The following is a 21,972-nucleotide window of genomic DNA, read 5'->3' on the forward strand; positions in this document are numbered from 1 at the left end:
TGTAAAAAAAGAATTACTTCTGACACCTCCCTTAAACTTGGCCATTGTCGTCCTGTGAAAATAGCTGCTGACTGAACACTCTATCTATGCCTCTCATAATCTCATTCACTTCTTTCAAGTCACCTCTCATCCTGCTTCGCTCCAAAGAGAATAGCCCTAACTCACACAACCTTTCCTCAAAAGACATGCTTTCTAATCCAAACATCTTCCTTGTAAATCTCCTCTGCACCATCTCTAAAGCTTCCACATCCTTCCCATAATGAGCCAATCAAAACTGAACATGATCTCCAAGTGTGGTCTAACCAGATTTTTATAGAACTGCATCATTACCTCATGGCTTGCGAACTCAATCCCCCCCACTATTGAAGGCCAACACACCACACATCTTCTTAACAACCCTATCAACTTGCATGGCAACTTTGAGGGATCTATGGATGTCATCTCCAAAATCCCAATGTTCCCATGCTCCAAACTGCCATTCCTCTGCACATATAATCCTGCCATTAACTCTGTACGCTGTCTTTGAGTTCCATCTTCCAAAGTGAATCATTTCACACTTCTCTGGATTGAACTCCATCTGCCACTTTTTAGCCCAGCTCTGTATCCTTTCAATGTTCCGTTACACCCTATGACAACTTTCTACACTATCCATAACTTCACCAATGTTCAAGTCATCTGCAAACTTAGTAAACCACCACTCCATTTTCTCAATCACCTCATTTCTGAAAGTCATAGAGAGTAAAGGTCCCAGAAAAGGTCGCTGCAGAACACCAGAGTTCACTGGCCTCCAGGCAGAATATGCTCTATCTACTACCACTCTCTCCGTTCTGTGGGCAAGCCAATTCAGAAACCACACAACCATCTTTCCTTGAATCCCATACCCTTTCACCTTCTGTATGAGCCTACCATTGTGGAACATTGTTGAATGCCTTACCAAACTCCACATACACCACATCTACTGCTCTACCTTCATCAATTTGCTTTGTCACTTCCTTGAGAAAGTCCATCAGGTTTGTGAGGCATTGCTGGACTCTTACAAACCCAAGCTGACTATCCCTAATCAGACTACTTTTTTCCAAATGCTGGTAAATCTTGTCTCTAAGAACCTTCTCCAATAGTTTGCCCATCACTGAAGTAAAACTCACTGGTCTATAAATTTCCTAACTCATCGCAAATAGTTACGGGTTTCTAGGTTGACTGGTCACTACAAATTGGCCCTAATATGTAGGCGAGTGTCAGAATATTCGGTCGAGGGTGGCGGTAGGGGTGGGTGGTGTTGTGTGGAAGGCTGGAATTAAAAATGGATTAAGACAGACTCAGTGTAAATGGGTGGTTCGTCACTGGCTTGTACTCAGTGGGCCCAAGACCCAAGACCCCACTTCTGTGCTGTTTGACTTTTTAATCTTCCCCAGATACCAGAGGACCTGAATGTGGCACCACTGCACAAAGAAGGGTGTAAGCAAATTCTTAATAAACAGATTAGCCAGTACTTACACTGGAGGCAAGTCTTAGAACTATTGAATCAAATAAGGGGAACCACCAAAGTTTTGCAAAGACACAGCGTTTGATTGACTTGACAGTGAAGTAACAAAGAAGGTTCTCAAATCATTAATAGAAGTATGGAGTACAACAGCAGTGAAATTATACAAAAGGTCTGGAAATCTCTGAGAATAGTGCCTAACTCTAGTCGTTACACTTTAAAAGGAATGTAAAATGCTGGAGATTTAACAAAAATGCTCCAGGGATAAGAGAATGTATCTACAAAGTTAGGGCTGCAATTACCCAACTATACCACTCATAATTTTGTATACACCTATCAAACCTCCCCTTATTCTTCTACATTCCAGGGAGGGGAGTCCTAGCCTATTCAATCTTCCTCTATAACCCTGTTCCTCAAGTCCAGGCAACATCCTTGTAAATTTTCTCTATACACTATCAAACTTATCAATGTTATTCCTGTAGATGGGTGACCACAGCTGGCACACGTCACTCTAACTGCCTCACTACGTATTTTACAAAGTTCAAGTAAATTTATTAACATATATGTCACCATATATAACCCTGAGATTCATTTTCTTTCAGGCATACTCAATAATTCTGTAATAGAATAATAACCATAATAGAATCTGTGCTTTTTTAAAGTTATTGATCATTCCTATAGGTAGGTGACCAGATCTGCACACGATATTCTAAATTAGGCCTCGCCTACATCTGTCACAATGCCTCAGATAAAATTGTCCAACCCAGTATAGGAGTCTTCTTCTGACATATTATATGTTTAATTAAGTCCACATTTCTGAATTCCGGTGCTTTTTATTCATCAATTATCATCACGGCAATTTGCAATTAAGGAAGGGTTCCTTACACACAAAAATATGGTTCTAAGTCATTTAAGGGTCAACAACAAATTATATAAACACACAACACTACAGCAACCAAACCCATTAAAATGCATTACAGAGTATGATTTGGGACTGTTAATATTAAAATAACAATTCATTTTAACATTATTTTTCTGAAAATATTAGCCAATTTAAAGCATCAATTTGGTAATTAATAACATATTTGTTAAAGGTGATTGTCAAATAACTCAGCTTAGAGGCTACTGTGGAACCGTTCCACATGAAACTAAAAGGTCTCCAATTTGCATTTGATCCTGGCGTTTATCTGAACTGGGTCACTGGTTGTAGTCATCCTCTGAATTTGGCAGCGATCTGCAGATTTGTTGATTGAGTTGGTTGTCGTTTTGATCTCCGACCCAATTTTCATTTCAAACAGGCTTTCTCTTGTAGAATATATAATTTGGCGTCTAATTCAAAGCTAACAAACACTACTGCACGAGGACTTTTACAAAAGAACCAAATCGTTTTCCAGAACTGATGAACCACACCACGCACAGAAAAAAAGGCAAATTAAAGATACATTTCAAACATTTATTTTACCCCTTTGAATATCTAGGAAAGCACAGTGTGACACTTCAGTGATGATCCAAATCAGCCAGTTTTATTGGAAGCCAGTCAGAAATTCAGGAAGATTCAGGGCATCGAGTCAAAATATTTTGGAACAATTACCACAACATTGATGAATACAAAAAAAAAGACTGAAATACAACTGAGCATGTATACAAAAGCTCTTCAATACATATTAGAATTCAATGAGTAAAATGGACCATAAAGTACATTATTACTTACATTTTATGCTCATATATTATTTGAAAAATTGGTATATCACAAAAGATTGTTAATAATGTTATACATTCTGAAAAGTAAACATTATGTCACCCCATTTCAGACCGGACAGGTAACCATGGGTGAACAGTACTTTAAGAATTTTTAAGTGAGGTTCCACACACTGCTCAGATCAGAATAAAGTTTATTATCACTGACATATGTTGTGAAATATCCAGTCAGTGTTTTGGGCTGAGACCCGTCATCGGGAAGGGTCTCGGCCCGAAACATTGACTAATTATTCATTTCCATAGATGCTGCCTGACCTGCCGAGTTCCTCCAGCATTTTTGTGTGTGTTGCTCTGGATTTCCAGAATCTCTTGTGTCATGAAATATATTATTTTGTGGCAGCAGTACAGTGTAATATATAAAATACACTGTAAACTACAACAAGAAATATATATAAAATATAAGTAGTGCAACAAGCAAAGGGAAAATAATGAATTAGTGTTCGAGGACAGTTCAGAAATCTAATGACAAAGGTGAGGGGGGGTGTGTGTGTGTGTGTGTGTGTGTGTGTGTGTGTGTGTGTGTATGTATGTATGTGTGTATATATATATATACACACACATATATATATATCTCCATAACCTTTCCCTTCTCCTTGATCAGCGATCCCCAACCACCGGGCCGCGGACTGGTACCGGGCAGCAAGGAAACGGTATGAGTCAGCTGCACCTTTCCTCATTCCCTGTCACGCACTGTTGAACTTGAACACAGGGTTGCCAACTGTCCTGTATTTGCCGGGACATCCCGTGTATTGGGCTAAATTGATTTGTCCCATATGGGACCGCCCTTGTCCTGTATTTCCCCTGCTAAGGTAGGGCATTCCTATGAAACCTTTGGTGCCGAAATGGCTCAAAGCGAAGAAGCAATTACCATTAATTTATATAAGAAAAAAATTTTGAGTGTTCCCAGGCCCAAAGAAACCTACCAAATCATACCAAATAACACATAAAACCTAAAACAACACTAACATATAGTAAAAGCAGGAATGATATGATAAGTACGCAGCCTATATAAAGTAGAAATAATGTATGTACAGTATAGTCGGGAAGATTAAGCCAAAACCGATTTGTGGAAAAAAATCGGTACGTACACACATGCGCACGTCACATATGCACATGTCACACATGGGCACACAGGTGCCCGCGCAAGGCTTCACGGTCATGGTAGTCCTTCTCGGGGTAAACACAAGTGTCGCGGGATTTGACTGCTACTTTTGTCCCTTATTTGGGAGTGAGAAAGTTGGCGTCCCTAACGTAAAAAAAATGTTGAGGTGAGTTTAACCCTACTTGAACACACCCCGCCCCCGGGTCGGCCGGTCCACAAGAATATTGTCAATATTAAACCGGTCCATGGTGCAAAACAGGTTGGGGACCCCTGTCCTTGATGATAGTAATGAGAAGAAAGCAGGTCCTGAGTGGTGGGAGTCTTTAATGATGGATGCCACATTTTTGATGAGTCTGCACCTTGGCAGATGAATACCCTTCTGGGAGCCATGCTACGTTACGGCTAGTGCAACACTTTTACAGCTCGGGGCTTCGGAGTTCAGAGCTCAATCCAGGCATGTATGGAATGTGTGGGTTTCCTCCGGGTACTTTGGTTTCCTCCCACAGTCCAAAAGATGTACCAAATAGTAGGTTAATAAGTTATTTAAAATTTCCCTCGCATTAGGCCAGGATTAAGTACGTGGGTTGCTAGGCGACATAGCTCGAAAGGCCAGAAGGGCCTGGCCTACGCTGTATTTCTAAATAAATTAATTAAAAGAATCAGCTGCAGAACAGCCAAGCTGATGATAAAGTATTGCCATCTTCGATCGTTGCACAGTAGTGAGGTTTATCAAATTTCTTGAAAAGAACAGCAGAAGCAACAGCAAGCAACCTGGCAGCAAGTATTTGTTGAAGAGGGATACAGTTAAAGAGGTACGAATTGCGTTTTCCAAATATTAATTCATGTCTCATTTGTTTTTTAAACACCAGCAGCATTTATTAAAGCTGTCTGCTTGATCCCCATCTTCACAAAAAGTTCAAGGTAAATTTATTATCAATGTCGCCATAAACAACTCTGAGATTCATTTTCTTGCAGACGTTCACAGTAAATACAACAGAACACAAATAATGATGATTGTAATAAATAAGCCATTAGTATCGAGAACATGACATGACGGATCCTTGTAAGTGAGTCCATAGATTGTGGGAACAGTTCAGAGACGGGGGCGAGTGAAGTTTATTGAAGTTATCCCCTCAGGTTCAACAGTTAATGTGCTCAGTGGTGGGGTGGGGGTGGGCTCTACTCATGATGGACTGTGCTGCCATCCCTACTTTTTGTAGGCTTTTCCATTCAAGGGCATATAAGGTATATATAAATTGGTGCTGACCAGTTGCCGGAGTATGGCATCTAAGGGACCATTTCTATCCACAGTTTGATGACAAGCTGCACGTGACCCCTACAACTGAAGGGTGGGGGTTACACTCCTAAAAAAACTTTGTACCACAATTTTCAGTTGCATAAAGCCAAATCGACTGTGCATGAATTAAGAAGTTCAAGAAACAAAAATTATTTAATTTCCAGAACAGAAGTAGAGCTCAAAGAAAAAGGGAAAATTATGAAGTATGAAAAACTTATAATTGGAACGGCAGCAGTTCAAACGTATTCATCCCACTTTGTTCAGCACTTTGAACCACCTCTCGCAGCCATTACAGTCCGTAGTTTTTTTTGGATAAGTCTCTATTAACTTTGCACAATGTGACGGAGCAAGATTTTCCCATTCCTTCTTGCAAAATTGCTCAAGCTGTGCCAGGTTAGTTGGGGAGTGGGGATGGACAGCAATCTTGAGGTTTTGCCAGAATTGTTCGACCGGGTTAAGGTCAGGACTCTGACTGGGCCACTGAAGGACATCAATTTCCTTCATTTGAAGTCTCTCCGTGGTTGCTCTGGCAGTGAGCTTTCTGCTGTTTTCCTGCTGAAGCACAAACTTCCTCCCCAGTTTAAGTTTTCTGGCAGAGGATAGCAGTTTTTTTTTTATCCAGAGTCCTTCTGTTAAGTAAGTGAATAACAGAAACACAAGAGATTCTGCAGATGCTGGAAATCTTGTGCAACACACACAAAATGCTGGAGGAACTCAGCAGGTCAGGCAGCATCTACAGAGGGGAATAAACAGTCGATGTTTCAGGCCGAGACCCGTCATCAGGACTGAAAAGGAAGGAGCCAGAAGCCAGATTGAGAAGATAGGGCAGGGAAGAAGCACAAAATGGCAGGTATTTGGCAGACAATCCTCTTGTACTGTATACTGGCAAAGGGACTGAATGAGCCTGTATACAGCACTGTGGAATATTATGAGGCTGTAAGAAACACCACATAAATATCATTTTAAGAAGTATTTTGCCTTCAAACCATGCTGATTTACCCCTGTAACTGTTCTTCTTGTCACGATCTTATTGAATGGTGGAGGCTCAAGGGGAGAATGGAATGACCTACTCCTGATCCTACATTGTTTCACCTTATACAGTCATACATTCAGAGAACATTACGTCTGTAAAGACGATCTGAAACTGGCCAACACTGATGTGAACAACTGGAAAGAGACAGTAGCCGCCTGCAGTCTGGCATGCAAAGAGCAGAAAGTACCGCCTCAACAAGCTGGCTGCCCAGAGAGCTCAACGGAAGGAGAGGGGCCCTTCCTTCGCCTACAGACAGTGTGGGCCAGACTGTCACTCCAGAGTGAGACTCCTCACCCAGGCTAGGCAGCGCACCACCACTAACTGACTTTTCCCCTGTGTACCCACCGTCTTTTGAGACAAAAGGAAACCATACAAACAGCACAGAAACAGGCCTTTCAGCCCTTCTAGTCCATGCCAAATTATGATTCCGCCTAATCCCATGGCCCATAGCATCCAGATCATACCCCTCCCATCCATGTACCTATCCAAACTTTTCTTAAACATCCAACAGTTCCACTGGCAGCTTTTTCTACATTTGCTCCACCTTCGGAATGAAGAGGTTCTCCGTCAAGTTCCCCTAAAATATTTCACCTTTCACCCTTAACCCACAACCTCTAGTTCTCGTCTCACCAAGCCTTAGTGGAAAAAGCCTGAATGCATCTACCCTATCTACACCCCTCATGATTTTGTATACATCTATCAAATCTCCTCTCATTCTCCTAGGCTGCAGGGAATTAATTCCAAACCTCTTCAACCGTCTTCATTCCTCAGGTTTTAGCCCACAGATGTGCTCGATACCAATCCTTGAGCAGCATCAATATAACCACGAGAGTATGCAACTTACTGTCCTTCATAAATCAAAACATTGAGTACTGGAGTGTTGAGATGTTATGATGAAATTATATCAGATGATGGTGAGGCATTGTGTGCATTTCTGCTCACCTACCTACAGGAAAAATATCAATAAGATTGAATGCGTGTGGAGAAAACTTACAAGGTTGCTGGAATTTGAGAACCTGAGTTATAGGAAAAGATGGATTAGGGTGTAGAATTGTTATTTTTCTTACAGATCATCTTTCCTATGCTTGCTTGTACTTTTTGATTAATCACCTTATAATGTGTATTTGTTCGGAATTTGCCAGTAATTTACGTATTGATGCTTCAGTATTTTTCTAGAAGCTTCTCAGTTTTTCGGCAGCAAATGAATCTGGCTATTTTATCGGTCAATTGTTATCATTGGAAAGTTGTTATCCTTTCAGTTTGAGTTAGTTTTTTTTTCGTTTCAGGTTACCTTGACTATTTTGTTCTCTACTCTTCTTTATGATTTTTTTTGTTCTGGTAATACTTAACAAAGCGGCTATAAACAACAGGCATGATGCCTCATTCTTGACTTTTGGAATCCAACAGATAGACATCCCTTTTTTCTGATTCTTTTTTCCACACACCTACTCTTAAAGCCTTGAATCTTTACTGACACTCTCCAGGTACAATATGCAATATTGACCCAATAATATTCCTAGATAAAGTGATAAATTCTCACGAACTACTCCACGAGAGAATAGAGAAGGTTGGGATTGTGGAGAAGTTGGGGCCAGGAAAGTAGTAGGTGCAGTACTGCCAGCGGAGGAGCATCTCAGGACGGATTTCAATTCAAACATCATCTTGCAACGTTGACCACCTTTGAGCCACTTCAAGAGAAAATTTGACCAACCAACCTGCCCACAAAACCCATCATGACCCCGAGTCAAAATAGTGAATATGCCCATCCAGAGATGCTAATCATATTCTGCCTAGATCTTTGAGAGCACAACAGTTCACATCTATCCACTGTTCATGACTTGGGGAGTCAGTAACGAGCAGGTAATTAGATAGATAGATAGATAGATAAGATACTTTATTGATCCCAAAGGAAATTACAAGTGCACAGATGCATAAATATCAGAAAAGAAGAAAGAAAGAATAAAAACTAAGTTACTTGAAGCAATCTACAGGAGGGGGTCATCACTTCCCCAGCTATAGGGTGACTCAATGGCCGAGGGTAAGAATTCACTCATATGACTCTTTGGAGTAGTGCAGTTGTCTTAGCCTATTACTAAAAGTGCTCCTCTTTTCAACCAAGGTGGCATGCAGAGGGTGAGAAACATTATCCAGATTTGCCAGGATTTTCCATAGGATCCTTAGTTCTACCACGGTCTTCAGTGGGTCCAGTTTGACTCTTATAACACAGCCAGCTATTCTAATTAATTTATTGGGCCTGTTGGCATCACCCGAGTTGATGCCATTGCCCCAGCACACCACTGCATAGAAGATTGAACTGGTGACAACAGACTGGTAGAACATATGAAGCAGAGGCCTGGAGACTCCAAAGGACCTCAGTCTCCTCAGGAAGTAGAGGCGACTCTAGCCCTTTTTGAACACGGCCTCTGTGTTGGTGCTCCACTCAAGTCTGATATACAGGTGCAACCCCAGGTACTAGTAGGTCCTCACCACATCCATGTCCTCACAATCAGTAACAGGGAGCAGTGCAGACTTAGTCTTCTTAAAGTCCATCATCATCCCCTTTGTCTTTCTGATGTTGAGCTGCAGATGATTCAGCTTGCACCATTTGACAAAGTCCTCCACCAGGGCCCTGTACTCATCCTCCCTTCCTTCCTTTATACGCCAACCTATTGCTGAGTCATCCCAAAATTTCTGCAGATGACATGACACAGTGTTGTATCTAAAGTCTGAAGTATATAGGGTAAACAGCAAGGGAGACAATACAGTACCCCGTGGGGCCCCAGGCACACAGCTCTGAAGCTGCCCAAACTGTGGTCTGCCAGTCAGGTTGTCCATTATCTAGGATACAACGGCAGAACTGCCAAACTGCATTGAACAGAGCCTTTCCCCCAGCAACGCCTCGATTAGCTTAATTACTCAAGACTGATCCATCATATACACAACCTTTCCCAGAGTAGAGGGCAACTTCAGTGCCTCAAAAAAGTGGATTAAAAAATATTCAACCCCCACCTCCCAGAAATTTTCAAGTTTTATTGTTTTACAACATTGCATCACAGTAGATTTAATTAGGCTTTTTTGACACTGATCAACAGAAAAATACTCTTTCCTGTCAACAGAAAACAAACTTCTACAAATTGGTCTAATTTATTACAATTATTAAACACAAAATAATTGATTACATAATTACTCACACTTCAAGTCAATAGTTAATAGACATACCTTTGGCAGCAATTACAGCCTTGAGTCTGTGTGAATAGGTCTCTTATCAGCTTTGCACGTCTGGACACTGCAATTTTTCTCCATTCTTCTTTATAAAACTGCTCAAGCTCTATCAGATTGCTTGGGAATCATGAGTGAACAGCCCTTTTCAAGTCCAACCACAAATTCTCAATTAGATTGAGGTCTGGACTCTGACTTGGCCACTCCAGGACATAAACTTTGTTATTTTTAAGCCATTTCTGTGTGACTTTGGCTTTATGCTTGGGTCTTTGTCTTGCTGGAAGAAAATTCTTCTCCCAAGTCGCAGTTCTCTTGTAGACTGCATCAGGTTTTCCTCAAGGATTTCCCAGTATTTTGCTGCAGTCATTTTACCCCCTACTTTCACACGCCTTCCAGGGCCTGCTGCAGTGAAGCATCCCCACAGCATGATGCAGCCACCACCATGCTTCACGGTAGGGATGGTCTGTTTTTGATGATGTGCGGAGTTTTGGCTTATGCCAAACAAAGCATTTAATCTGATGGCCAAAAAGCTCAATTTTGGTTTCATCAGATCATAGAACCTTCTTCCAGTGACTTCAGAGTCTCCACATGCCTTCTGCAAACTGTAGCCGAGGTTTCATGTGTGTTCTTTTCAACAGTGGCTTTCTGTTTGCCATTCTCCCATCAAGCTGCCATTGGTGAAGGACCCGGGCAAAAGTTGTTGTATATGCAGTCTATCCCATCCCAGCCACTAAAGCTTGTAACTCCTCCAGAGTTGTCATAGGTCTCTTGGTGGCCTCCCTCACTAGTCCCCTTCTTGCACAGTCACTCAGTTTTTGAGGACGGCCTGCTCTAGGCAGATTTACAACAGTGCCATATTCTTTCCATTTCTTGATGACTGACTTAACTGTACTCCAAAGAATACGCAGTGACTTGGAAATTGTCTTATATCCACCTCCTGACTTGTGCTTTTCAATAAACTTTTTGCAGAGTTGCTTGGAATTTCTTTTGTCTTTGTGGTGTAGTTTTTCCCAGGATACTGACTCAACAGCAGTTGCACCTTCCAGATATAGGTGTATTTTTACTATAATCAATTGAAACTCCTTGACTGCACATAGGTTGAGAAATAGCTAGACACCTTAACTAACTCTGTGGTTTCTAAAACCAATTGGTTGCACCAGTGATGATTTGGTGTGTCATATTAAAGGGGGTGAATACTTATGCAATCATTTATTTTGTGTTTTATATTTATAATTAATTTAGATCACTTTGTAGATATCTGTTTTCACTTTGACATTAAAGAGTCTTTTTCTATTGATCAGTGTCAAAAAAGCCAAATTAAATCCACTGTGATTCAATGATGTAAAACAATAAACCATGAAAACTTTCGGTGGGGGGAGGAATACTTTTTATAGGCACTGTACATCTAACTTCTTTTGCATAGTGGTTACCAGTTTTTATGTATAGTTTTCAAAAATGGTATTTCTTTATTTTCCCGTAAATGCCTACAAGAAAATTAATCTCAAGGTAGTATATGGTGACATACACATACTATAATAATGAAGTTATTTTGACTTTGAATATTACAAACAGCACTAATGGATTGGCCTCTGTAAAGGATTTGGAGGGTTATTTTACAGGAAACATTTCATGCGCATAAGAAAAATCTGGGAGCCATTCGGGACAGATCCCTAAACAGATGTGAAATCTTTTGAGATCATCAGCAATGATCTACAGCACATCCACCACATCCCAAAGCACCATCATTGTGGGCTTACTAAAGCCAAGGATTTGTCCCAGCAGACAAGCTATAGTAACTGCTAATAACAGCATACCAGAACTAGGCAACAGCTTTGTTCAATCACTATTATCCTTTGCACATTGGATTTTTCTTACCCATGTATTTAATACAGTAGTTGTCATGTTACGTTGAAGTAGTGAGGTTAAGCACAGTTCCAATGCCATAATGAAACCACTGTCATTGGCCAAATCAAAGGAGGTGATGAATCAGCATATAGGACGGAGATTGAAAATCTGGCTGTGTGGTGCCTTAACAACAACCTCTTACCCGAGTCAACAAGACTAAGGAATTGATTATAGGCTTCAGGAGGAGGAAACCCAAGGTCCTCATTGGAAACTCAGAGGTGGAGAGCGTAATCAACTTTAAATTCCTCAATGTTGTCATTTCAAAGAACCTGTCCTGGGCCCAGCACGCAAGAACAATTACAAAGAAAGCACAGCAGTGCCTCTACTTTCGTAGGAGTATGCAGCATGACATGTAAACTTCTGCCAAACTTCTAAGGATGTGTAGAAGAGTATACTGACTGTCTGCACCTAATATAGAAGCACCAATGCCCTTGAACAGAAAACCCTACAAAATTAGTGAATAAGGCCCAGCCCTTCAGTGCAGTGCACTAAGCAGCCACTTTGCTACCTGTACACCGGCTTAATAATGCAAATATCTATTCAGCCAATCATGTGGCAGCAACTCAATGCATAAAAGCATGCAGACATGGTCAAGAGGTTCAACTGTTGTTGAGACCAACATCAAAATGGGGAAGAAATGTGATCGACGTAAATTTGACTACGGAATGATTGTTGGTGCCAGGCAGAGTGGTTTGAGTATCTGAGAAACTGCTGATCCCCTGGGATTTTCATGCTCAATAGTGTCTAAAGTTTACAGGGAATGGTGCAAGAAACAATAAAACATCTAGTGAGTAGCAGTTCTGTGGGCGAAAATGCATTGCTAATGAGAGAGGTCAGAGGAGAATGGCCAGACTGGGCAGCAAGGTGACAGTAATTCAATTAACTACATGTTACAACTGTGGTGTGCAGAAGAGGTTCTCTGAAAGCACAACACGTTGAACCGTGAAGTAGGTGGGCTATAGCAGCCAAAGACCACAAAGCTACACTCAGTGGCCATTTTATTAGGTACAGGAGGTACCTCATGAAGTAGCTACTGAGTTAATGTTCTCTGTAATTTTATGAGACTTAACCGAGGTGTATAAAATCATGAGGGGATAGATCGAGTAAATGCTCACAGTTATTTTTCCTCATAGAAAGGGAATGAAAATTGAGAAGAACTGGGTTTAAAGTGAGTGGGAAAAGATTTAAAAGGGACTTGAGGGGCAACTTCACACAAAGAGTAGTGGGTATTTATAACGAGCTGCCAGTGGAAGAGGTAGAGGTAGGTACATTGACAGCAAAGCCTTCTTTACCATTGAGTACATCTACAAAGAGCACGGGCTCAAGAAAGCAGCATCCATCGTCATGGACGTCCACCATCCAAACAGAGCTCTCGTCTTGCTGCTGTCATCAGTAAGGAGGTCGAGGAGCCTTAGGTCCCACACCAACTGGTTCAGGAACAGTATTATTCCTCAACCATCAGGCTCTTAAACCAATGAGGATAACTTCACTCAACACAACACCGAACTGATCACTAAACACAATCCATAGACTCATTTTAAAGGACCCTACAATTAATGTTTGCAGTAATATTTATTATTATTATTGTTTTCAATTTGCACAGTATGTCTTTTTTTCACATCGGTTGCTTGTCAGTATATGTTTGTGTCAAGTTTTTCATTGATTCTATTGTATTTCTTTGTTCTAATCTGAATGCCCGCAAGAAAATGAATCTGGGAGTAGTATTTGGTATATATGCACTTCGATAATGAATTTATTTCAAAGTTTGTATATTTAAAAGCCATTTGGATAGGTATGTGGATAGAAAAGGTCTGGGGGGATAAGGGTTAAGTGTAGGCAAATGGGAATAGCTTAGATAACCATGTTGCTCAGCATGGCTGGCTGGGCCGAAGGGCCTCTTTCCATGATGTACAATTCTAAAACTGAATAGATATTCTGCAGAAGTTACCATAAAATCTAGGTCATAAGTGAAGATACACAATCACAGCTGGTAATCACTTCTGTGACTTGAAAGATCACATGAAGCAGTTTCCTGTGGGGTAAAATTTAGAAATGCTGAGTTAAATGCAGCCTTTAATACTTTGTCATCAATCTGGGTGTTTGCTAGTTAGGGAGGAGGGGAGAAACTTGCTTACCTTCCTAAACTGTTGGCATTTACCTCATCAGTCTCTCTTTATCATGTAAGAGAAGAGCATCGCAGTTCTTGCTGGATAATTACTCCTGAAGTTGCAGCCAATTCGTACTCGTGTTGGGTGCTCCAAATACAAATGACTCCCAGGAATACAAGTCCTAAATGGAAATTCTTCCTGACACAGGGAATAAATTTCCCAATCCATGTACAGGAGGTATCACATGGAATAATGCTTCACAAATAATACAAGAGAAAAAGCCAAACAACTTATTATAAAGAGAAGCATTAAACTCAGCATCTTTTAAAAATGTCTCTATTTTGTGGGAGATACATCTCTACCAAAGGAGATGTAAGGTACTCCTTCCCTCCACTAACCTGCAGGTCACCTTTGAGCAAGGTATAGCACCTGCCTAGGTCCCCGATCAGTTTCACGTGAAGCCAGGGAGCAGGTGGTGGACGGTCGTATGAACAGCTGGTTCATATCACAAGTCCTCGTTATGCGACCACTGACGCCAGGCAGACAATCTCTGAACAGTATTGATAATGGCTGGGGTCACCCGTCTTGTGAAGACACTACCCAAAAGACGGCAATGGCAAATCGCTTCTGTAGAAAAACTTGCCAAGATCAATCACGGTCATGAGACCACGATCGCTGACATCACTAGTATTATTGGTGGCATCCGTTAGTCTCGCGAGACCATAGATCTGCGCCTGGAAAGTCTTGCTTCAGTCTGTGTTAGAGCAGCATCTGTTGTGGCTGTAGAGTCCCACATGGGAGTGACAGTTTCGGCTGCAGCAAACGACAGGGCATATGATGATGCTGATGACAGACATGTAATTGTATAGTGAATTTTTCAATAATTGTAGTGAGGTTGCTTTTGTACTTTTCTAGAAAATTCTTGGTCACATAAGTCCATAAGATATGGGAGTAGAATTAAGCTATTAGGCCCATCGAGTCTGCTCCGCCATTCCGTCATGGCTGATATATTATCTCTCTCAACCCCATTCACCTGTATTCTCCCCATAACCTTTGATGCCCTGACTAATCAAGAACTTATTTACCTCTGCTTTCAGTTTACCCAATTGTCATGTATTGAAATGGTAAGGTCAGGTAATGTAGTTTGACACTTGTCAGGTACGGTGATGATGTCATCAGTCTGGCACAGAACAGCACATGATGTGAGGGAGCATAGAAGTGAGAATGAGAAATAAAGGCACTTTCAGAGCACGAAGCGTCATGTCATGATATATGCACTAATTAAGTATTAAGCTGGGTTGTAAATACACAACTGTGGCCATGAGGATAGAATTTTGAAAGTAAGGTTATCATTAATTGATGAAAATGGAGAAATACGGAGAACATTTTCAGTAGACATGGACTGCCCATATCTATCAAACCAGATATGGACCTCAATTCAGATCTGAGCTATTCAAGGAATATTGTGAGAGTAATGGAATCAAACACCTGAGAACAGCGCTAAGGTGGGCTGACGCAAGTGGTGAAGTGGAGCACCAAAATGCATCACTGATGAAAAGGATCAGGACTACTCAAGCAGAAGGACTTGACTGGAAACTTGAACTGAGAAAATATGCGATTGTGTACAGATGTGTGGAACATGCCACTGCAGGGAGAAGTCCTGCCAAACTTCTCTACAACTGCAAAATGAGGGGGAAGTTACCAGACATCAAAGAGGTACACACAGCAGAAATGGAAATATGAGATCGGGATGCAGAACGAAAAGGAAAGTACAAGCTGTATGCAGACAATCACAGAGGAGCACAAGAGTCTACTGCAAGAGTTCAGGACACCATGCTTATCCAGAAAGAAAAAGTGGACAAATTCACCACACCTTTCAACATAACATCACACAGGGGGTGAGGAAAACAGGAAATCAAGTGACAGCTGAATCTCCAACTGGGGTACAGTATGCAAGGAACACCACATGGAAAAAAGTTCAACACAAGAGAGACTTTTGGAAAACAGGAGGAAATTCAAGGATTTCACAATGAGGTACAGGGACAGGAGGGCAATATGATGGCCAGTTACGGACAAGCTCAGGTTTACAATAGGCAAAAACCATTACCAGACATTGAAAGCAACGAGAAACCGATAGAGAGACCTCAAAAGGGCTAGAAAACAACCTCTGAAGTTTAACGATTTTATATAGAAGTAGAGCTTTAAGTTGGGGCTTTGAAACAATAAAAACTGTTGTAAGTTGAAAATGAAGTTATCAGTTCCAGAATTATCATTCAGTTATAACCAAAAAAATGTTGGTCATAGTCATGCATAACAGAGAATATGTGTTGAGTTGAAAGGGTTAAATCTGTGAGATGAATACGTTCTAAAACAATGAAATTCATTTCTCAGGAAAGGAGGGATGTCACGTATTGAAAAGGCAAGGTCAGTTAATGCAGTTTGACACTTGCCAGGTACGGTGATGATGTCATCAGTCTGGGACAGACAACATGTGATGTGAAGACACGTTCAGAGCATGAAGCGTCGAGTCATGATAAATGCACTATTTAATTAAGTTACAAATACACAACACCAATGACTTGGCCTTGACAGCCGTCTGTGGCAATGGATTCCACAGATTCACAACATTTTGGTTAAAGAAATTCCTCTTCATCAAAGTTCAAAAGGGACAGGCTTATAGTCTGAGGATGTACCCCCTTGTTCTAGACTCCCTCAGTGAGGGGCATCATATTACTTATATCTGGCTACTCCATTGGTTAATGTTCTCCATTGTCTGATAGGAGAAGATCACGGCTATTTTTTTATTTCTCTTTCCTGTCCTCCTTCTTTGCTTTTGTAACATTTTAAGAAAACGATCATAAGTAACAAGTTTTATGTGTCATTTGTAACTTCTGAAGAACCTTTGGATTGCAAAACCATCAGGATCCAACAGACTTGCAAGGGTTCCCAACCAAGAGGTTCCATGGACCTCTTGGTCAATGGTATTGGTCCGTGGCACAAAAAGGTTGGGAACCTCTGCCAGAGGTTCAACGAATGCTATACTTACCCGAATAATAAACACAGAGATGTTGCGGATACTGGGAACCTAGAGCAATATGCACACATTGCTGGAGGAACTCAGCAGGTCAGGGAGCATCAATGGAAAAGGAATAACAGTCAACATTTCAAGCCAAAACTCTTCATCAGGACTCCAGACATGCTGCAACCAGTCAATGTCCTAATGTAGCGTTTTGGCCCAAGACGTCAACTCTTCATGCCTTTCCATTTGATGCTGCCTAATCTGCAGAGTTCCTCCAGCAGTTTGTGAGGTTACCCCACGAATAAGTACTTTGTGAAGGCAGCTCTGCTGCAGTGAGTTAGCATGTCTGACCAGCGAGCAGGAGGGTGTTTGGGGCATCCAGGGAGTGGTAGCACCTCTGGTGAAGGGGCTTGTGAATGAGCTGCCCCAGAATGGAAATGGACACAACCTTTCGGCCCCACCAGACACTCACCTCTCACCTGTGGCTCTAAGTACTCCACACCACAGTATACCGCTTTGGGGGGGGGGGGGGCTAAATCAGGTAAAAGTCAGTAAGCCTCATACCCTGGTGAGGCAGGGGTATGTCTGTCCTAGCTTGCGAAGTCAGCTCCAGCAAACAGGGCAAATGAGATCAACAGTGAAATGCAATGGCCAGGAAGCTGGTCCTGCAAATGCTCCGTGGAGAGCGAAGGGCATGACGAGACACAGAAGAGCTCATGGTCATCCACTGCAACCAAGGAAGACCCCAGTTTATAATGACTAGTCGTACCACTAGACTCATACTTCCAAAGGTGAGAGAGTGGAACTGCCCCAAGGCATTGGTTTTTTCACTTTAAAAACACTCCTGCATAGGTCTCCTATCGTCATTGGATACCATAAGATATAGGAGCATTAGGTCCATCGAGTCTGCTTCGCCATTGCATCATGGCTGATCCATTTGCACACCCCCCCAGCCACATTCTCCTGCTTTCTCCCTGTATCCCTTCATGCTCTGACTAACTAAGAATCCATCAACCACTGGCTTAAACACACACAATGACTTCGCCTCCACAGCCGCCTCTGGCAACGATACAACAGACAACCAACCCAGTGAACAGCGTACAAAAGAGAATAATATTGGCTTCTCAGTATTATACAGTTTGCACAGTCACATGATCTGATGAGATAGCTGCTGCAATTAGCTTCAGCTCTCGAGAGCTGATTCCCAACCCTGATTGTCATCAAGCAATATAGGCAAGGATGAGACTGGGGTTGGCCATGTTCCCCACACTGATCTTCATTGCCAATGCTCACGCATATATTATACCCACCAGAGCTGACAGACCTGGCACATGTGAGCACTGAGAAGTCAAACCGTCAAAGAAGACTTACAGGTCATGACAGAAATTAAGATAGTAAATGGAATAAATCTGAAACTTATCAGACAACGGAGTTCCAGATTTATTACAATCTGTGTCTGAATTCAGCAAATTCTGTTGCAGCACTTCAAGCTGAAGTTTATTGTCATTCAACCATCCACATATATACCTCCAACCAAAACAACGTTCCTCTGGACCAAGGTGCACTAGGCAGTACGTATAACTCACACGCACATACAACTCATGAAGTGATAATACAACAAATAAATTAACACATAATAAGGTGCATTTATGACACAGGCTAAAAAGTAAATAGTAGAATGATAATGACACCTCATTCATGATGGAAGCTGGTGGCAGGGAGTTCAGTACTCTCACGGCCTGGGAGAAGAAACTATTTCCCATCTGAACCTTCCTTGGCCGAATGCTATGGTCCCTCCTGCCTGATGGTGGAGGGAGGGTCAAAGAGACTACTCCACAAGTGCACCACTAATTAGTTACATTTTACACGTTACTGCACACTTATAATATTTTTGGTCATTTTGTGCATATGTAGATTTAAAATTAAAATGCTATCACACTTCATGCTCTTCCAGCATAACACAAGAACATTAGCAAATGGAAGCATACATATTATCTGCAGACACTGAAATTGTACTCACAAATTTCAACATACTATGCATTATACCCAAAGCAAAACCAGGAAAACAGTATCATACTGTATTTGTTTTTGAGTGTGAGAGCAGTTGAAAAGCCTCACATTTTGGTGAAATGCAAATCGTAATCTGCACATCTATTTAAACATTAATGGCACCACAACTCAGCAGTCATACAATCTCAAACTGTATAAAGGAGCAAACACATTACTAATACTTCATCTTCCCTACAATATCAACATCTAATCAAGAGAAAAGAATCGCAGATCGACAGCTTGTAGGTATCACAAGGTACAACCACTCTGATTGAGCTGTTGTGGTTGGGGGGGGCGGGGGAAGGACAGTGGGATAGTTCTCAAATGGGATGAAAGTGAAGATGGTGAAGGAAAGTATATCGCCAACACCAAAAGAACCAGGTAAGGATACCGATGAGGAATATCTTAAAATCTTTATTCATCACTATCCTATGTACTTCACCTGAATTGATTGAGAAAGGTAGGGCTGTTCTCTCTCAAACAAAGGAGGATGAGGGGTGATTTGGTACAAGTGTACAAGATGATAAGAGGCATCGATCAAATGGACAGCCAAAGACTTTTTCCCAAGGTGGAAATGGCTAACCCAAGGGGCATAATTTTAAGGTGACTGAAAGAAAGTATAGAGGGAATGTCACAGGTAGTCTTTGTTTTGTTTTTTTTACACAGAGAGTGTTGGGTGCATGCAACATCCTGCCAGTGGTGGTGGTAGAGTCAGATACACTAGGGACATTTAAGAAACTTTTAAATAGGCACTTGGATGATGGGAAAATGGTGGGCTGGGAGGATGAATCTTAAGAGTAGATTAAAAGTTCGGCACATCATGGGGGGCCTGTACTCGTCTGTAGTGTTTTATATTATTCACAGCTTCTATTCTTTGTCTTTTAGGTTCTGGTTCAACTTCCAAAACACTACATTTCTAATATTCATCTGAATACCGCCTGTAATCTCAGACTGTAAAGACGGGATGTAAGTAACTGGACAAATAGCTGAGAAGCACTCTTCACAATAGCAAAGTTACGACTCTTCCATGAACATGGGCACACCGCTTCAGGACATACCTACGAGTCGAGAGTTCATGAACGAGGACGTAGAAAGGTTGTCATGCGATCCAAGCTCCCTGTTGGTCACTTGTTCATAGTGTACTCCATCCGCGTAGTTCTACAAGACAGAGTAATACACATCACAATGAGTTGGCATCATAAAAGCATTAGATTTTTTAAAAAATTAGAATTAGGCCATTCGGCCCATCGAGTCTCCTCCACCATTACATCCTGGCTGACTTATTATCCCTCTCAGCCCCATTCTCCTGCCTTCTCCCCATAATCTTTGATGCCCTTACTAATCAAGAACCCATCAAACTCTGTGTTAAATATACCCAATGACTTGTCATCTGCAGATAGCTGTGGCAATGAATTCCACAGATTCACCACCCTCTGGCTAAAGAAATTCCTCCTCATCTCTGTTCTAAAGAGGTGTCCTTCTATGTTGAAGCTGTGCCCTATGGACTTAGATTCTCCCACTACTGGAAACTATTTTGCATAACAGAGAATTCAGATTTACTGGGAAAAAGGCAGGTAGGTGAAGTTGAGTCCATGATCAAAGTTCAAAGTAAATTAATTATCAAAGTATATCTGTCACCATATACAAACCTGAGATTCATTTTCTTGCAGGCATACTCAATAAATCCAATAACCAATAATCAGTGAAAAACCACACGAACAGGCAGACAAGCAGGGTGCAAAAGAAAATAAATTAAGCAAATACAGAAAGAGAAAAATAAATAACAATAATAATAATAAATCAATAAATATTGAGAATGTGAGATAATGAGTCTGTGAAAGTGAGTCCAAAGGTTATAGGATCAGTTTAGTAATGGGGCAAGTGAAGTTATCCCCCCTGGTTCAAGAGACTGATGGTTGAGGGGTAATAACTATTCCTGAACCTAGTGGTGTGAGTCCTGAGGCTCCTGTACCATCTTCCTGATGACAGCAGTGAGAGCATGACCTAGGTGGTTTGGGCCCCTGATGATGGATAATACTTTGTGTAGATATGCTCAATGCTGGTGGGGGCTTTAGCCATGATGGACCAGGCTGTATCCATTACTTTTAGTAGGATTTTCCATTCAAGGACATTGGTGTTTCCATACCAGGCTCTGATGCAGCTGCTCGACATACTGTTCACCACACATCTGTAGAAGTTTGTGAAAGATTTAGATGTCACACCGAATCTTCGCAAACTTCTAAATAAGCTGAGGTGCTGCAGTGTTTCCTTCGTAATCGCACTTACATGCTCGACCCAGGACAGTCCAGATCAGCCATGCCCTTTCTGAATGGTGGAGCAGGCTCAACGGGCCAGATGGCTGACTCCTGCTTCAACTTCTTGAGTTCTTATTTAGCTTTTTATACTTGGCATCAAGAGAACTTTATACTTAATGTTAGCATGCTCGTAGGGTGTTAAAACACCTGAATGGGAGAGCATTTGGTGCCTCTCCAAGAGAAATAGGAGGGAAAGCAACAAAGGAGCTGCCAGATCAGTAATGATGCTTTCCGTTTGTTGATCTGTGCGGACCATCTGGAGCAGAGCAAACAGTTTGCATCCAGATGTAGAAGTTGTAATTTGCAATTTTGAAACAACTGTATATATGCACAGATTACTTAATCAGCAATCTTTCTCTGCCAATTTTTCTCCCCATCCTGAGATAAAAATCTATAGACTTTCTGCTGAGATGTGGTTCCACATGTGCTCCTTAACTTTAAACATGTCCTCATCGTTAATAAGTCACGATAGAGGCCTTTATGATTTAGCAACATCAGGCTTCGCAGATTAATACAATCCTGTCCATGGCCAATGCATATCCCAGCGGGGTCATCAAGTAACAATCAGGAAGGGGAACTCAGGCCAGATTTCCCTTCCTTAGTTCAGAAATTCCAAGGTCAATCATCATTCCTGCAAGACAAGGGACTCACTAGCGCCGGATGCTGTCAGGCAAACACATCTGTAGA

At 41.5% G+C, this 21,972-nt stretch overlaps 1 protein-coding gene across 9 annotated transcripts in view; it reads right to left on the reverse strand.

Annotated features, from left to right (window-relative positions):
- Positions 1–21,972, reverse strand: part of LOC134343853 (transcription factor 4-like) — a 685,533-nt gene that overhangs the window by 486,611 nt on the left and 176,950 nt on the right. For all 9 annotated transcript variants that reach the window (XM_063042647.1, XM_063042643.1, XM_063042646.1 and 6 more), the window contains one exon: positions 20,029–20,128. In XM_063042647.1, coding sequence (XP_062898717.1) covers positions 20,029–20,128 — 100 coding nt within the window. The remainder of the gene's footprint in view (positions 1–20,028; positions 20,129–21,972) is intronic.

Source organism: Mobula hypostoma, chromosome 3 (assembly GCF_963921235.1).
Source record: "Mobula hypostoma chromosome 3, sMobHyp1.1, whole genome shotgun sequence".
Lineage (NCBI taxonomy): Eukaryota > Metazoa > Chordata > Chondrichthyes > Myliobatiformes > Myliobatidae > Mobula > Mobula hypostoma.